At 37.4% G+C, this 19,284-nt stretch overlaps 1 protein-coding gene across 3 annotated transcripts in view; it reads left to right on the top strand.

The window, feature by feature from the left end:
• LOC138690937 (prolyl 4-hydroxylase subunit alpha-1-like) overlaps window positions 1-19,284 on the top strand; it is a 265,004-nt gene that overhangs the window by 189,948 nt on the left and 55,772 nt on the right. For 2 of the 3 annotated variants that reach the window (XM_069812510.1, XM_069812512.1), the window contains exons 2-3: window positions 1,541-1,692; window positions 18,211-18,381. In XM_069812510.1, the coding sequence (XP_069668611.1) occupies window positions 1,541-1,692; window positions 18,211-18,381 (323 nt within the window). The remainder of the gene's footprint in view (window positions 1-1,540; window positions 1,693-18,210; window positions 18,382-19,284) is intronic. The other variant, XM_069812511.1, reaches the window with a different exon arrangement.

Raw genomic sequence — 19,284 nt, 5'->3', positions numbered from 1 at the left:
GGCCATGATTCTGGTTTTATTTATAGAGATTTCCAAATTATAATTTTTTGCTATCTTCTAAATGTTGTTGTTATCTTGTAATTGTTGTTGTTGTTTTCTAATGCCAGGCGTTTGACAAAGTCATTTGACCTCTTGCACTCCAATATTTTCAAAGATATTATCATGGTCAGGCACTGAAGCACAGATTTTGAGGTGTTCCGAATCCATTTCTTGGTTTGAGTTGTACAATGGGCAGTTAGGGGACTGATATATTCCAATTCTATGCAGGTGTTTGGCCAAACAATCATGGCCTGTTGCCAATCTATATGCAACTACAGACGATATTCGTGGTAAGTCGGGAATTAATGATGGATTATGATGCAGAGAGTTCTTTGTAAATTGTCTTCAGAATTTGCTAAGATTATCTGATCGTCTGCGTAAATGTGCTAAATGGGAAGTTGTCAATCATAAAATTTGTGAGCAATTCGTCTTCCCAATTTTTGGTAATGTTATTTATATACATATTAAATAAGGTGGGTGACATTGGGCAGCCTTGCTTTACTCCTTGATTTATTATTCTAGCTTCCTTGCTTAAAGTGTTATTTACCGTACTTTTAATTTGATTTTTGTGTTTTTGTACTTATTCTTGATTGTGTAAATTAAATGTTGGGGTACAAGAATAAATTGTGTCAAAATGAAATTGTTACTTTCAGTAGTTATAAGTTTATTTTTGAATATCACCCAAAAGGATATTGTGTGTAATTTGCCTTATACAGGCTGCCTTTATGAACAATGTACACAGACATTTCAACGAAACAAGTCGCTCTGTCTAGTTTACAAACGCGAGTTGAAGTTAAAACCAAACTATAATATCTGGCATGTTTCTCACGTCCTTAGTTATCATCATTTAATACATTGGGCTGGTGATAGTTACACCATTGGCCATGTACTGTCCTAATATAGGCCAGTGAAATCCTTTTGTTGCTCTTAATTGAAGCAATACAATATGAATTAAACAGTAGCTCATTAAAGGCTATGTGTAATTAATAAAATATATTGTTTATTTATGACTTATGAAAAATCAAAACATAAAACATGTTTTAACATGAATACTTATGAAAAGTAAATTTTTAGTTTAGTAAAAAAAAAAATTATAATTTTGTAAGTATAGCCTACTAATATCTCTGTTAAATCTGTTGCATTGTTAGCAGAATGGGTAGAACATCATCTTTATGTGCTAAAGATTCAGGCTAAAATGCTTACATTTCTTGGTAAAATTTATGTTTGACAGCATTGAGACATCATTTCTTTGGATACCATTCCACTATTATTCCATATTCCACAAACGTCTTTATTCTCAAAGCATAAAACAAGGGCAAGTAACTGTTCTGTGTATTTTCCCAAGAAATCAACTCTCTGGGATTCTGTGGCGAACATTCCACAAGCAAGTTAATGTAAGAATCCCTCGAGTTTTAGCCTATTCGTGAGTTATTTCAACTTAAAAGATATGGGTTATACACCTAAATTGTTTTATTTATTTGGAATATTTGATTTTTTGCAGGTTGGCAACTTTACATGAAAGAGAACATGAGGAAGCTTCACTAGATGCTCACAGATTTGTAACAAACCCCATTAATGCTTTCCTACTAATAAAAAGACTTACATTAGATCTGAAATCTGTTGAAAGGATAGTGGAGAATGATATTTTGAAAGGTAAATGTTGTAGATCTATGAGATATTTAAGTTTGTAATAAAAATATAAATAAAATTATAAATATCCAGTCCAAAATAAAATATGCTTAGATAACAAATTTTTACACCAAGTAAATGAATTTAATGAATTTAAATACTATTATAGTCACAATCATGCCATGGTATGAAAGAAAACTTTCACAACCTCGAGCGGGAATCGAACCTGCGACTTCCTGTTCTCCGGTCAGGTGCTCTACCATTTAATTTTATTTAGGATATAACTTTTTTTGTCAGTATAAATAAAGTATCAAAGAAATTAATAAGATACGAAAAATCAATAGAAATCTTCAACAGTATCTTTAAACCATCATGTGGCCACAGACATACCCATTTGTGTCTACTGGTATACAGGATGGACCGGTCGAAGTGGGTTCCTCCAAGTTGGTGACCGGGGGGTGCAATGCTGGCCCTCGTGCTCTTCTTTTCGATCATTTTTCGTGTTATGACCAACCAAACCTTTTCGTTCTCTCGTCTTTTTGATCACTCTATTTCTCTCCGCCGGTCACCATTGCATGCGGAACGCCCACCACATCATCACAGCCATATTCACCTCTCCATCCCCGCTGTTAGTTTTCGCCACGTCCGCCACCACGACGGGATTTGTTAATGCCTGGTGAGGCTACATTATTCTTCCTCTTCTAGTTCATTATATTCATTATTAGGTTAAGGTTCTTAGGTTTATAACTCCCGTCTCACCAGAGAGGATCTTTACTATCTCCGTGGTCCTGTCCCACGGTTTCGAGCGCGACTTCCAACTTGTGTGGCCCGACAGGGCGCCCAGCAACGAAGCAATAGTGGACCCTTCATACTGCCCCTATATGCAAGTTTAGGTGCCGAACCCGGACCAGAGGTCAAGTACACTCACGTAGAGCCCCCCAGGGGGTCCGGGGCGATTTAGGCGTCCCGGTGACCGACTCCGCTCGCCGGGACGGATATGTCGCTCCGACGTGTTACCGCTGACTGATGGGTGTCGCAGTGTAATCAACCACAAGTCCCCTGAAGCTGCGTGCGCTCTCGGATTGCTCCGGCTTTGGGAGGGTAGGTCGGAGTTAGCCGCAGTAGTCTGGCGGTTGTGTTCAGTGTAGAGTGGGGAGCCACGGGCGGTTATTCCCGTGGTAGGGGCATCAAACTGCGACACGCCTCTGGTGCAGAACTTGCCGTTAGGTATGTAATGACCAGTTTGAAGGGTAACTTGCGTGAAGTGGGTTGCTTGGGATCGGGCTGTGGGGGGGGTCCCCACGGCCGGCACAGACCGCGAAGAATATCTTGGTGTCTTTTTCCTTCGGCCCCACGGTGGCAGGCTGACGCCGACGGTTCCGTAGGGGGGGCCAGTTCAAAATGTCCTCGCGCTCTCCTCCTCCCTCTTCATTACCGAAGAAACAAAAAGTGCAATTGAATGAAGACATGGATTTGGACCCGGATAAAATTACAGTGAAAATGCTGCCTCCGAGATTTGTGAGTTTAACTATTGACGGGAATGAAAGACGATGAAAAATATCAGTCCCTTCTATATTAAACGCGCTCTCGACGCAATGATTGGTAAGGTTAGAAATGCTACTCGCCTTCGAAATGAAAGTATTCTGGTTGAAACTTTAAGTCCTAAGCAAAGTGAGACCCTTCTGAAAGCGAAGTTACTTGGTTCTTATCCCATTAAAGTTGAGCGTCACTCTTCTCTCAACACCACGAGAGGAGTGATTACTACGAGCTCTTTAGAAGGTCTGTCGGATGAAGAAATCCAACTGGAGCTGGCGGAGCAGTCTGTTTCCAAGGCCTACCGTCTTTTAGGTAAGCGGGATGGACAGACTGTTCCACTTCGGACCATATTCTTGACCTTTGAAGTCTCATCTCTCTCGGAGTTCATTCTCATAGGCTACGAGCGTGTCCCTGTTCGTGCATATGTATCGAATCCTATGCGGTGCTTCCAGTGCCAGCGATTCGGTCATACACAACAGAGATGTACAAATAACATCGTGTGTGCAAAGTGCGGTGAGGGCGATCATGGGGATTCCCCGTGTCCTCACAGTGTGCACTGTGTAAATTGCAATGGGGACCACGCTTCTAGTTCTAAAGAATATCCGAGATACATAGAAGAGAAGGATATCCAAGAACTTCGTGTCAGAGATAACATAACATTTTTCGAAGCACGTAAGCGGTATTATGACGACCAGAAGAAAAAGTCGACCACAACATATGCGTCAGTAGTCCATAAAGGTCTTAAGGGATGTGATGCCTCCACGCAAACGCCACCTCTGGACGACACCCGTCAGAGAGTAGAGATATCTACTCAAACATATGTCGATGCTACCACTCAAACAGCAGAGCATGATGATGATAGCTGTGGACTTACTATCAGACCATACAGTCCAAAGACCAGTGTACCGACGACAAAATCTACCGGTTCCACGACGGAGAGAAAACCACGTCGTCGAAGTCCCCGATCAGACGAGACGCCCCGCTCTCGCTTCAGGTCGGGAGAACGAAGGTCAGAAAGTGAATCCCCACAGCAGCGAAATAAGCAGTCGAGACAATGCAGCTCGGGTGATAAGAAAAAGAGAAAATCTCCCGTGAAACCACCATGACCTAAAAATTTTTGATGCGTAACGACATAATTCAATGGAATGTGAACGGAGTTCGCAGCCGATATGCAGAATTACAGCAGCTAATCTATGATGAAGAACCCGCTATTCTATGTCTCCAAGAGACACATCTTCGGCCTGAACATTCCCTATCCATTCGTGGTTACAGGGTTCACCGGCACGATCACCTGGCTGGAGTCAGGGCCAATGGAGAATGTGCTATCTTGGTGAAAAATAGTATCATGTCCTCTGCAATTAACATTCAAAGCACCATTCAGAATATAGTAATCCGAATACACTTGCCTACCATAGAATTTACAATAGCTTGCGTATATCTACCACCCGACTTCGAATTAACGATACGTGAATTACAGTTTTTTGTAGATCAGCTCCCCGCCCCATTTCTCTTGGTGGGAGATTTTAATGCCTCCCATCACCGCTGGGGTTCGATGAATGACAATGACAGAGGGCATGTAATAGTGGAGATTTGCACTCGTCTTAATCTCATTACTCTTAATACAGGAGCAGCCACACATCTTTCTCTCGCCCACGGCACCTACTCCATGATAGATCTGTCCATTTGTAGCCCAGTTCTGTCGGCGCACATGGAGTGGTCAGTCATGGATGATCTCCATGGAAGTGACCATTTTCCTATCCGACTTCGTCTCTCTGTATCATGTCCCACGGAGTCGCGCTGGCCTAACTGGGTTATAAAAAAGGCGGATTGGACTGGATTTGCCGAGTCCCTTTCGTTTAATGACAATGAAAATGACGATGTCGACTTAATCATAGAGCACTTCTGTACAAATATCATACGGGCAGCAGAACTACATGTACCTCGTTCCTCATCAACACCAAGACGTGTCCCTGTACCTTGGTGGACAGAGGGGTGTAGAGACGCTATCCTGGCCCGTAAACGAGCTCTACGGCTCTTTCAAAGGCATCCAACGGAAGAGAACTTCATCCAATTCAAACGCTTCCGTGCCAAAGCTCGCCGCACCATTTGCGAAGCTAAGAAGGTGTCCTGGACGAAATATGTCTCTTCACTGAAAAAGAATGTCCCAGCCACAACCGTATGGGGAAAAGTCCGTAGGATAATGGGAAGACGTAATTCTGCTATTCCGGGTCTAGTACATAATGGCAATATGATAACCAATCATTTGGATATGGCTGAGCTCCTTGTTACATCATTCACGCATATCAGTAGCTCAGTCCATTATGAACCTAGATTTTTAAGAATTAAAGAGGCTGCAGAACGAAATGACATCTCGTTTATATCTGATAACACAGAAAACTATAATACTCCGTTCACGTTACAGGAATTACAGTCAGCACTAGACAAATCCCCTGACACATCTCCTGGCCCAGATAATATTCATCATCAAATGCTCCGAAATTTACCACCAGCTGGGAAGATATATCTTCTCTCTTTATATAATAGAATCTGGACAGAAAAATCCTTTCCATCTCAATGGCATAAAGCCATTGTAGTTCCTGTGCAGAAACCAGGAAAGGACCCATCCCTACCTAATAGTTACATGCCTATCTGTCTCACCAGCTGCGTGTGTAAAGTTATGGAGAGAATGGTTAGTAATCGCCTAATGTTGTTCCTGGAATCAGAAAACCTCTTGTCTAAGATCCAGTGTGGTTTTCGTAAGCGCCGATCAACCGCAGATCACCTTGTTCGGCTGGAAGGAGCCATTAGAGACGCCTTCCTCAAGAATGACCACTTGGTAGTAATCTTATTTGATCTTGAGAAAGCTTACGACACAACATGGCGTTATGGGATCCTACGCACTATCCACAACTGGGGTCTAATGGGAAGTCTTCCTACTTTTCTGGCCAATTTTTTGGCAGAGAGGTATTTCCGTGTACGAATAGGTACCACACTTTCCAGTGAACATTTGCAGGAAAATGGCGTTTCGCAGGGGTCTGTACTGAGTGTTCTTTTGTTCTCCATTGCGACTAATGGTATAGCTGCTAACATAAGTCCTCACGTAACAGCTCTTCTTTATGTTGACGACTTTAGTTTGTATTACAGCTCACGATATCTCCCATCCATTGGGAGACAACTGCAGCTAGCCATCAACACTTTGTCTGAATGGGCTATATGCAATGGGTTCAAATTCTCTACTGCAAAGACGCAATGCATCCACTTTGTTATCTCCCGTGGACTTCACCCACACCCGGAGTTACGTCTCAACGGAGTAGAGTTACACTATACAGATACTGCAAAATTTCTGGGCTTAATATTTGATTCTAAATTAAGTTGGGAGGAACACATACGGGATTTAAGGCGGCGCTGTGAAAAATCTTTGAATATCTTACGCATTCTGTCAGGGGTACATTGGGGTGCAGACCGCAAAACTCTTTTACGTATCTATCGTGCTGTTGTACGCTCAAAATTGGATTATGGTAATTTTATTTATGGCTCGGCAAATAAGTCGAAATTGAAAATGTTAGATCCCATCCATCATCAGGGTCTAAGGCTTGCAACAGGGGCTTTCTGAACGAGTCGGATAGAGAGCCTCTACTGCGAGTCTGGGGAACCATCACTGTATCAGAGACGTAATATATTGCTGTGTTCCTATGGGGTAAAGCTCCGATCCCAATCTGAGCACAACACATACAAACATTTTCATTCCATGGCTTTAGATTTCCGATACAGACGGGATCCACGGCGACCTCGTCCAGCTGGCGTCCGTTTCCGGGAGGGACTCTCAGAGCTGGACATTAGGCTGCCGAATATAAAGGTAATAGAATACCCGCCTACACCACCATGGATTATGAATCGTCCAAAATTCGACTTAAGTTTGAGCCAGTCTGCTAAGAATTTTACACCCAATTTTATTTATAGACAACGCTTTTACGAAATTTTATCTCAGCTTCCTTATAATAGTATAATTTATACTGACGGATCCCGGGTGAATGATCGTGTGGGTTGCTCCTTCGTTGTCGACGGGCAGGTTTATAAATATAAACTGAGTTTGTATTCCAGTGTTTTTACTGCCGAACTTTATGCTATTTACAGAGCTTTGTTATTTTTAATTCGACAACCTCGGGGTAGATTTCTAATCTGCTCCGACTCTTTGAGTGCAATCCAGTCTCTGCAATCATATTATTGCGATGATTCTCTCATTGTACAAACCCAGGTTCTCTTCCACTCACTCCTATCTTCGGGCTCCGATGTTGGAGTGGTGTGGGTCCCAGGCCATGTTGGAATTCCTGGTAATGAGACAGCAGACGCTGGAGCCAGAGACGCTGCTCTTAATGACACACTGGTATACTGGCGAGAGAGGTGGCAAGATGTAGTGACTTACATAAGGAACTGTATTCGGAGAGATTGGGAAGAAAAATGGTCTGCACAAGCGGGTAACAAACTACGACCAATTAAAAATACAGTTCGAGAATGGGATTCGTCATCAAGAGCGTCACGGCGAGATGAAGTTATACTTACTCGCTTGAGGATTGGTCACTGTCGTTTGACACATGGTCACCTATTGTCTGGCGAACCTCCACCGGAATGTGACACTTGTCATGCCCTTCTTACGGTGGAACATTTTTTACTCCACTGTCGCAAATATGATTTGCCTCGACGCCAGTATGCAATACTTCCAACGTTACATGACGCTCTTGGCAATGATTTTAATTGTGTCAACGCAGTGTTGAGGTATTTACGTAACACGGAACTCGACAAGGTGATCTAAGTTTTAATGTCCTTTTAGCCCATTGTTATTTCTTCTCCAGACCCTTTACATCTGGAGATTATTTTAATTACAATTCTTTTAATACACCTTATTACTCGGACCTTATACATCCGATTTTTAATGATTGTTGTTATAAAACATTGCCACATATTTCTTGTAGCAGTGTTTGTTTTATATTTTATGATTGTCTCACACTATCTTGGGACTACTACGTGTTCGTTTTAATGTTATTTTAATCAGGAGTCACCTTGTCCGTCGAATATTAGTGTGTTTTATTGTGTCAATGTTTTTAGTCAGTGTGAATTTTAGTTATACAATAATGTAATTTCACCACACAAAAAGAAAAACAATAGGCATGGGTGCAAATAGCCATTGTTGCTGACGCGCCATTCAAATTTCACTATCTATCTATCTACAGGATGGAAGTGATATAACCTTGTAAATTGAAGGCAGCAATAGAATACCATACATTAAAATATACAAAAAATCTATTGTGTGTTTTGAAATTAAATGCATAGTTAATTAGAAAATTAGGCTGAAAGTCTGAACAGTTCGGCAGCAGCTCACCTGATATTACGATTACACACTCGAACTTAGTCTGAATAATAGCATTCCATTCCTTAATCACTGCAGTAGGGTTGCCAGGTTTCCTAATGTAGAAAATAACGATACATGTTAATCTTTTTATTTTATTTCCTTTTTATTGTATTGTATTTATTAACATTCCATGGTATTCATACATGCTTACAGCTAGAATAAGGAACAAGTCAAAAAACTTAATACTATTATAAAATCTTAATTTATAGTCACAGTCTAGATGAAATATATACAGACGAGATTTACAATATAGTCTACTAGTACAACACATAGTTTTAGTATCAATTTCATGAAGTGTTATTGAATGTCATGAATTCACCTACAGAATAGAAGGCGTGAGAAATTAGGTACTTCTTTAATTTGGCCCTAAATAATTTTATGTTTTGAGTTTCATTTTTTATATCGATAGGGAGGCTATTAAACATTTTTACTGCCATATAACGCACTCCTTTTTGATAGCACGATAGACTTGCCGATGGAGTATGAAAGTCATTTTTTTGACGTGTATTTATGCTATGAACTGTTGAATTAGTTACAAAGTTTTCACGATTACATACGAGGAAGACTATTAATGAAAAGATATACTGACAAGCCATGGGCATTATTTGTAGTTTTTTGAAAATAGTCCTACACGATTCCCTAGATTTGGCACCTACAATTATTCTAATTACTCTTTTTTGTAATAGAAATATATTGTTACTGTCTGTAGAATTTCCCCAGAATATTATTCCAAAACTCATTACCGAGTGGAAGTATGCAAAGTATATTGTTTTAAAGGTATTGATATTTACTATCTTTTGCAAAGATCTAATAGCAAAACAAGCTGAATTTAGTTTGGGGGTAATTTCTTTAATATGATTTTTCCAATTTAACACATTATCGATTTTTAAGCCAGGAAATTTGGTTGTTGTTTCTAATAGGGATCTATTGTTAATTATTGCGTTAGAAATTTGCGACGTTGAATTTGGACAGGATTTAAATTGAATTATGTTAGTTTTGTTACAATTTAATACTAATTTATTGACTGAGAACCAGTCACATATTTTGAAGAGAATTTCCTCTGTTGAAGATTGGAATGTGTTGGAGTTATTGGCTGTAATTACTATACTTGTGTCATCTGCAAATACTATGGGATGACCTACATCTTTTATAAGGGGGGCAAGATCATTTATAAACACTAGAAAAAATAGGGGACCTAATATTGATCCTTGAGGAATTCCATTATTAATAGTTCCCCATGTCGATGTAGATTTCATAGTTGTATTGATTTCAACTTTCTGTTTCCTATCTATGAGATATGAGTGAAACCATTGGTGTGCAACACCTTTAATTCCATAATAATCTAATTTATCTAGCAGCATTTTATAATTTATACAGTCAAATGCTTTGGATAAATCACAGAAAATCCCTCCTACTTGTAATTTTTTATTTACTGCCTCCAGAATTTTGTCAGTTAAACTAAATGTTGCATTTTCTGTGCCTTTATTTTTCCTAAATCCAAATTGTTCTGGGACTAAAATGTTGTATCTTTCTACATGATGATATAATCTTTTATACATTACTTTTTCAAAGATTTTGGAGAAGACTGGTAGAAGTGATATGGGTCTGTAATTTTCTGGAGACGTTGTTTCTCCCTTTTTGAAGATAGGAATAACCACTGAATATTTTAATCTCTCGGGAAATATACCATTGAACATTCAATAGTTACATAAATAACTTAATGGCCCAGCTATAATATGTGAACTCGCTTTTAATATTTTGCTTGTTATTTCATCATACCCTGAGGAGTTTTTTGACTTTAGATTTTTAATAATTGCAATTATTTCTTGTTTGTTTGTTGGAAATATTTGAATATTTGGGAATTTTGTCGGAAAATATTGTGTTAAAGAATCTAAACTATTAGTTACATTATCTTTGGGGATGTTGAGGTTATCTGTTATTGTAAGAAAATATTTGTTAAATATGTTTGCAATTTCATTTGGGTCTGACGTTTTTGTATTGTTAGATATAAGGGTATAGTTTGTTACTTTACTTTTTCATCGTCCACTTTCTTTTTTAATTATGTTCCAAGTTGTTTTGATTTTATTATCAGAGTTTTGTATTGTTGTATTATAGTGTAATTCTTTAGCTTTTTGAATTACTTTGTGTAATATTTTTGAATAATTTTTATAGTGTTGTTTTAAGTTTGTATCATTACTATTTCTGCTCTGTATGTATAATGATCTCTTGGTTTTGCATGAGATTTTAATACCTTGTGTAATCCATCTATTGTTACATATTGTTTCATTTTTATACTTTACAGGAAAACTGAATTCAAAATTATTTAGAAATGTTTTATGAAACTTTTTGAATTTACTGTTCATATCACTTTGACTGTATACTGATTCCCATGTTTCATTTTTAAGATTTATTTCAAAATCATTTAATGATTCCCTGTTTATATTTCTGAATCTCACTTTAGTTGGTTTTTTTGATGATGTGTTAATATTTATACTTAGGAGTTGAGCATCATGATCCGAAAGACCATTAATTATTGGGGTTGTTTGAGATATACCTATTTTTTTCTTTTCCGATGAATATGTTGTCTATTGCAGTAGCTGAATCCCCTTGTATTCTGGTCGGAAAGTTTACTGTGTAAATTAAATTGAAAGATGCTAGCAATGAATTTAGTTGATCTTTCCTATTGCTTTCTGTTAGATAATCGACATTGATGTCTCCATAAATAATGCATTCACGTTTCAGTTTCTGTAAGTATTCTATTGCCTTTTCCAATAAATGAATAACATTTTCGTAGTCTCCAGATGGTGCTCTATATAGACATATTATAATGAAATTATATGTTTCATTTTCTAATTCAACAGCACAAATTTCTAAATCCCTGTCTTTGCAAAAATATGAAAGATCAATATTTTTGAATTTAAGGTCAAATTTGAGAAATACACTCACGCCTCCATCCTCAAGAGTTTGTCTGCAGTAACTAGCACCTAATTTATATCCTTCCGGTGAGAGAGACAATATTTCTTGTTGTTTCATATGGTGTTCGGTAATACATAGCACATTCGGATTTAAATGTTCGGAAACTAAGGATGCAAGGAGTTCATCAGTCTTATTTCTTATACTTCTTATATTCTCTATATTATTTAAAAACTCAAAGGGATAAATAATTTCTTATTAGAATTGTACAGATAGTAGACCTACTAATCGAGTGAAACAGTGTTAACATTTAGGGATTTTTTTTTCTGAGGAAAGTATTAATTTGGAACTAATATGGTATTAGAGTTTTTTGTTGTACTCTGTCCAAGAAATAAGCAGTTACAATCTACACAGTTATATTACTGCTACTATGGAAGTGAAGCATGGACCCACATAAAACCTATTACCAAGAGAATTACAGTACCAGTATATGAAATGCGCATTATTACACAAACAACAGGATACACCAAATTCGACCACTAAGAAAGAGAACATTTTGAAAGGATTAGGGACAGAATTAATATTGGACTAGTCACCACTGTGGAGTAATGGTTAGCATGCGTGATAATAAAAATAAGTGGGCCCGGGTTCAATTCTTATTTGGAACAAGTCACCCAGTTGAGCTTTTTTCCGGGGTTTTCCACAAACCCATTAAGAGCAAATGCAGGGTAACTTTTGGCACTGGACCATGGGCTCATATCACTGGCATTATCACCATCATATCACTCAGACACTAGTTAACCATAACAGTTGATAGAACATCGTAGAATAAACCTATTAAAAACAATATTTGGCTACATTGCAAGTTACCAAAAAACTTGAAAAATTATATTGATAGAATGTCTAATACATGATATCCGAAGATAATCTTAAAATATCATCCTAATGGGGAAACGTCTCTCTTTTGCCCCCTCGATAAATGGACCGTAATAGGCTTTATGATTATGATTATGAGAAGATAATGGGCAGTTCTCTGAAAAGTGAAACCAGGGTAAAATAATTTCAAAATGCAATATGAACTTTTTATTCATACTGTACTATTTAGAAAGAGTACAGTCAGAACCGTCATAAAAACCTAGAACCGGAACCAAATAAATATTCAAAGATCTTTAAGAAAAAAGGCTATAAAGTTGTATGACTTTTATAGAAGAAAAACTCGTAAATTGTACTCAATGTTATGTATTTTTTTCAGATAACTGTCTATAGCACCTATATAATTTTAATTTATTACCGGTAGCCTACTGATATTTTGTTACTTGGCTACATATTGAGCATAAAATATAAAGCAAAGAACACATTCATGAAGCTGTGATACAAACTTTCCAACGCATCTGCAGGTTTGTCCCGTGCATAAACAAAAATATACTTTTAATATACAACAATACTAGCTATATGTATGATCATTACACTTTTATATAAACCACTAAAACGTCATGAACAGGGCCTGGATAGTTATGTACTAAAAATCAGTAAAATATGTACATACATATGTATTTCAAAATCTTCAAATATGTAATAAAACCATTAAAATACCAAGAAATATGAAACTTATAATATCAGAATTTCCCTTCATTTTCTTTAAATATGTTTGCTGATAGGCTAACTATAGAATCACATGTCTTAACACATACTGTATTATGGATCCAATACTACAACTAAGTATAATAATCTGGAGATGTATGAAAATAACTGAAAAGTTCAAAATTACATATTGCTGTTATTTTTCCAAATTATGATTCCCATAACAATAAGGAACAAACATGTGTTTCAAATTGTCAAATAGAAAACTTCTCCTGTTATCACGTAATATGGCTTTGTATTGACTAAATGATCTTTCAACTTCACATGAAGTAATGGGTGCATATTTAAACTTGCACAAATCTTCTGGTGTGTACCGGTACTCAATTTCAAAGACTTCGGTACTATCTTCACTTAACACTCTGTTAATAGCACTGATTGTCTTGTATCTTGGGTTTTTCTTCAAACTGGAAGAGATGTTATCCTTCACTGCACCTCCAACTGGCCCTTGTAGATTTTCCAAAGAAGTGATTAGGCCTACAGAATGAACAACATTAAGGCTGTCTGAGAGTTTGGAAGAAGATGTCTCCAAAGATTTAATGGCAATGCATAAATGTGAACAATTGCTTTGGATGTAGGCAACATAATTTTTAAGCTTTACATCACTAAATGATTGCTTTGCTGTTTCTACAGATACTGCATCTTCGGAATCAAAATTCTGGAGAACTTGTTTCACAGCATGAAATTCTTCACGTAGTAGCCTACAGCATCAATCCAGCTTCTCCGCCTCGTTAAGACTGGGTGAGGAGGGAGTGGAAGCTCAGGAAACAGTTCTTTGAATTTATCAACTCTGTTGTAAGAATTTAAAAATACTTTCTTTGTATTCGAAATTAGTGTGTCAACATAAGGAAATTTAAATATATCCAGTTCTGCTATGCGATGGAATGTATGGACAAGACATGTGAGATGTAACATTTTATGATATAAAACTTGCAAAACTTTTCCAGCTTTGCACATATATGGTGCTGCATCGGTCACAAGAAGGAAGACATTGCTGTGTTTCACCCCATTGGGCCACAAATGTCCCATTGCATCATTAAGTAATTTATCAATATTTTAATGATTCCATTTTGGTAATACCGCACAAGTTAATAAGACAGGCTTACTTGCTTCATTATCTTTCCACACGCCCACTATAACATTTACAATATGTCTTCCCTGTACATCACTTGTCTCGTCAACTGAGACCCAAATGGGATCATCAGCACAATTTCCAAATGAATAGAGTTGATTGTTTCCATATATAAGTCAGGTACATAGTTCTTTCTGATTGTAGATTCATCTGACACAGTTTCACGTGTGTATTTCTCAAGAAACTCACACAGCACTGGAGTTTTTAACTTCCAAATAGGGACATCAGCACCAACCATAGCACGGCATAGATCATTTGCAAACTGAAATTTCTGAGGTCGTGGGTGTTTCTGGGCTTGAGATTCAGTAAGTAACAACTGCTTTTGAGATGTGGTCTTTGAAGCATGGATCCGATGATGTGACGTAGATAAGTGTTGCAGGACTTTAAAACGTTGAAAACAAAGCACATTCTTCTCATAAACCAGGCAAAAAAGTACTTTTCTATCTGTGGAAGAATTGTCAAATTCCTTTGTGTAATGCTTTAACTTTACACAGAGTGAGGTTTTCTCCTTCGACACCTTCTAGTACAATATTTAACTTGAAATTAAAAAAAAAAAAGATTAAATCCTGAGGTCACACAACACAAAGTTATTGTTCAATCTACACACACACTGGCTAACTGGGACTAACCGATGCTTCACTCAATGACATGGTATGGCTTGGACATGCAGTGGCAATGTGCACATCACGTGACTGACAGATGGGCAGTGAGATTCAAGACAAAACCTTTTTGACCATCTTGCGGAAGGTCATACACTTCTAGGATATACAGCATGTTATAAAGCGAATGAAATTGCAACTAAGCATGGAAGTATTAATAAATATATAAAAATATGTACTTGAGAGTAAAATACTGTCGGCCTACAAGTGAAACTCACTAAGTCAGTTTTTTAGTTATTTCAGGTTTTGGATATTCCTTATGTAAAATTTCGTGATCTTTCGTCTGGTGAAGTCCATTATGTCGTATCTATAATTCCTTATGAGATAATCAATAATTTCAATATCCACTAAGTGCGAAATGAACGAAAATAAACAAGTGCAACACACTAAGTTCGTTAGTGGGTTTCACCTGTCAATTTCCGTCTTGTTTTATGCAGTTGAAATCAAACTTTACATTTAACACTTGACTTTGTTTTTCACGTAACTAATTATTGGTTACCCTGAAAAGGTTTGGGTTACAAAAGTGGAAATTTGCACCAAATATCTTATTATTTATGTCAATTTTCATTTGTGATTGTACTAAAATCATGTGTGTGCATATTATTTTACTGTTTATTGGCTCAGCGGATGGGAGCAGCACTATCCTTTCTTGAGCGTTATGAAAGAGAAGGTGATGCTTTTCTCGATCAGACTGTGACAAGAGATGAGACTTGGGTGCGGTATGTGAATGCAGAAACAAAGCTTCAATCAATGCAGTGTGGCCATACTCACTCCCCGAAAAAACCCACAAAGTGTCGTCAAACACTTTCCACGAGGAAACTCATGGCAACTGTCTTCTGGGACAGAAAAGGAATTTTGCTAGTGGAGTTCTTGGATAGAAATGCCACAATTAACATTGAGCGTTACTGTAACACACTAACAAACTTGAAAAGGGCCATTCAAAACAAACGTCGTGGCATGTTGAGCTCTGGGATGATTTTCCTGCATGAAAACGCCTGGCCGCATACAGCGCGTCGTATTGCGACCAAACTGCAAGAGTTCAACTGGGAAGTATTGGATCATCCTCCCTGTAGCCCAGATTTGCGCCTAGCGATTACCATCTCTTCATGCACATGAAGACGTGGCTTGGCTCGAAGCGCTTTGACGATGACAAAGAGTTGAAAACCAGCGTCGTAGGTTGGCTTCAGTCATAGGCGGCCGAATTCTACAATTGCGGAATTTCAAAGCTCGTCAAACACTGTGACAAGTGTCTCAATGTGACTGGAAAATATGTGGAAAAATAAACTAGAGTGTATATTTTCAAACATATTGTAACCCAATTCTGTAATGTCATTCACAGGTTTGCAAGAAATAAACGGAAGTTACTTTATGAATAGCCCTCGTACATAATTATTTAATTCTTTTTACAACTTACCTGACTGGGTACAGTAATTTATCAGACTTCAAAGACCACTTCCAGTGGTTAGTATCACCAGCCTTCACCATTGCTATTATCTCATATTCATCTCACTTTATTGTCACTTTATCAGGATGGTGCTTATCATCATATGTAACCATAAACCAGTCACCTACACTGTATTCTCTACTCATATCCACATGAATTTCTACTTCAGGAGCCATAGCATTCTCAAGAATACATAATTGTTTACCTGGTACTGCTTTTACAATATGTACAGATTTGATGTCTATAATTGGCTGAGCTTCTTTCCAACTTCTCTCTCTTGAAATGGCTGCTTCATTAATTAAGAGAACATTAGTTTTGAGCATTAATTCTCTAATCACTCCATAAAAATCTGTAGCAGTTTGTACAATTGGTGCAGATTTACTTTTACTCATTACATGGGTACGAAAAAGAGATTTTGTTCATCCACCAATTCCATTTACAACTCCCTTCCTATGAGAAGTAGCAAAATATATCCAGATGAAGTTCTTGTTATATTTTGAACAAAGTTCTTGAAGGAACTTGGCCATAAATCTGTTTTTGAATTCTGATGGTGGTCCATCTGATCATATGACTTCATCAATATTGGGGATGGTGTCTGGCTTTGGTTCAATCATTTCATACAAAGCACTAATAGAGTAGGCAACAGTATTATTTTTTATACCTTGTATCTGAGCACACAAGGTATGTCTGACATTCACCATGGAATGTTTATGCAGCTGTAAATAATGTTACACTTCCTCTGCTCCAAAGTGCACTCTGAACTTCATTCTGATACTCACAGCTGTAGTTCATTGTGAAGTCAATTTGCAATGTGCGTACATGAGGGTCACTTTGTCTTTGGAAAATTCTTGTGCTTGAATCCTTTTCATATTTAAGTGCTGCGACATACACTTGAAGCTCTCCTGTACCCTTTTTTGTAGTTCATCCACACATCCTTCCTTAACTGAACAATCTAATCTGTTTTCATTTGATTTCTTCTTTTCCTTCCAAGTTACAGTTGCTCCAAGATTAAGGTCTGTATTAAGTTGTATTCCATTGCTACAGACATTACACAATCTTTCCAACAATTTGAATTCATGCCCCTGTTGCAAAGATTCTTATCCCAAAATGTCTTGGAGTCATATGGAATCTTCAGTCCTTCTAAATTCAAGAAGAAGTTTTCACATACCAGGAGTATTTTGCAATAGAAAAATATTATATAATTTTAGTGTCATCCCACATAACAGGAACAGGGGCACGTGTGGAGTAGCATGACGTACACTGGAGGTATTGCACCACTCATTCTTAGCCCTGGTACAACACACCGGCTTTACAGTAAGAAGGACATAGGTCTACTTCATGAAATAGTCTTTTTGAAAGTCAAAAAATCTTTCGATTCTGTGCAAACTTCACCAGTAAATTCAGAAAACCAGGCCCCACCTGGCTGGCTATCAATTTACCCCTGTTACGTATTTCAATAGCGTGGATAGTTTTCATGTAAATTTAATTTAAAAACCACTAATTTGAAGCCACTGACCGATGCGACCAGCTTGCAACATTGTAACCAGAAAGGAAGATGGGAGGTAGTTCACTAAGGCAGACAGACCTATGTTTGTTGAACTCTTACGTCTGTATTACGAGAAGAAAGAGGGGTATGTTAGGAGCAATGTTGCCAGACTTCTGAAAGTTCCAACTCAGTTTTCTAATTAACCATGCATTTAATCACAAAACGTAATATAGGTTTTCTGTTCATTTAAGTGTACCCTATCATCCCTTTCAATCTGCAGGATTATTTCACTTCCGCTCTGTATTTATACATAATTTTTTGTAACAGATCTATTTCAGGACATCTTAGAGATGCAAAATAAAATGGCGTTTCCATCCATTACTGATTTAGCAGAATCAGTAATTGCACTTGTTCGGATACAGGAAACGTACAATTTAAGCTCAGCATCCATGGCCAAAGGAGAATTAAATGATATTTTATACAATACTGAACTCACAGGTAAACTTACATTTATTTGTATATGGTACTGAAATGAAATTTGGAATCGTGCATAATGATACTGAAAACACTTTCTTCAAACATTTTAATTTTTTATTCTATTCTGTTGAATCATTCCCAATCTTCTGTTTCTTAATTGTAAAATTATCTGTTAATTTGTCACTAATGCTTGTTAAGAACAACTAAATTAGAGCATCGGTTTTCCATGCAGGAGGCCTAAGTTCAAAACCCAGTCCAAGTGAAATTATTTGTATTACTCAAAGACAATATTGTAGCATTTTGTCTGCCATCATTGTACCACTTCTTCATAGTTAATAATAATTCTTAATATCAATGCAGTAGTAAAAGGAGGCTACTGCACCATAGGCCTACATCTTCTCTAGGACATCTTAATGTGATGTAGGAAATAATGAAAATGCCGAGACTTGACACCATACAAGCAAGCATACAAAGGAAACTAGTGTTTTATTCTTTGATTCATTCGGAACTACTCATCATATATGTACTTATAAAGCATAAAATAATTACTGGTAACCTGCTCTCTTCCAGTTGTTCGTTTTGACTTTATTGTAATTAACTAATAAATGTTTAAAATTATAAATATCTTTCAATGATTTCGTACCTCTGCCCCTGTCAGAAAGTAAATGTATCTAAGTTCCTTGTATACAGAGTGTTTGAAAAATACGGGGCATAATTTCAGGTATGTATTTCCCACATGTAGACAATCAAAATAGTTCATTACAACATGTGTCCGGAAATGCTTTATTTCCGAGTTATGGCCTTCACAACATTGAAATTCACCGGAACGTTTTTCTTTCCGCAGGTCGTTGCCGTCAAAGGAGACATTAAGAGGGCACTCTGACAGTTCATTCCGAGGCGAAGGTTACATTCAGTGTTGTGTAG

The sequence above is a fragment of the Periplaneta americana genome, chromosome 16, assembly GCF_040183065.1.
Source record: "Periplaneta americana isolate PAMFEO1 chromosome 16, P.americana_PAMFEO1_priV1, whole genome shotgun sequence".
Classification (NCBI taxonomy): domain Eukaryota; kingdom Metazoa; phylum Arthropoda; class Insecta; order Blattodea; family Blattidae; genus Periplaneta; species Periplaneta americana.
This window is presented reverse-complemented; position numbering and strand designations above follow the sequence as displayed.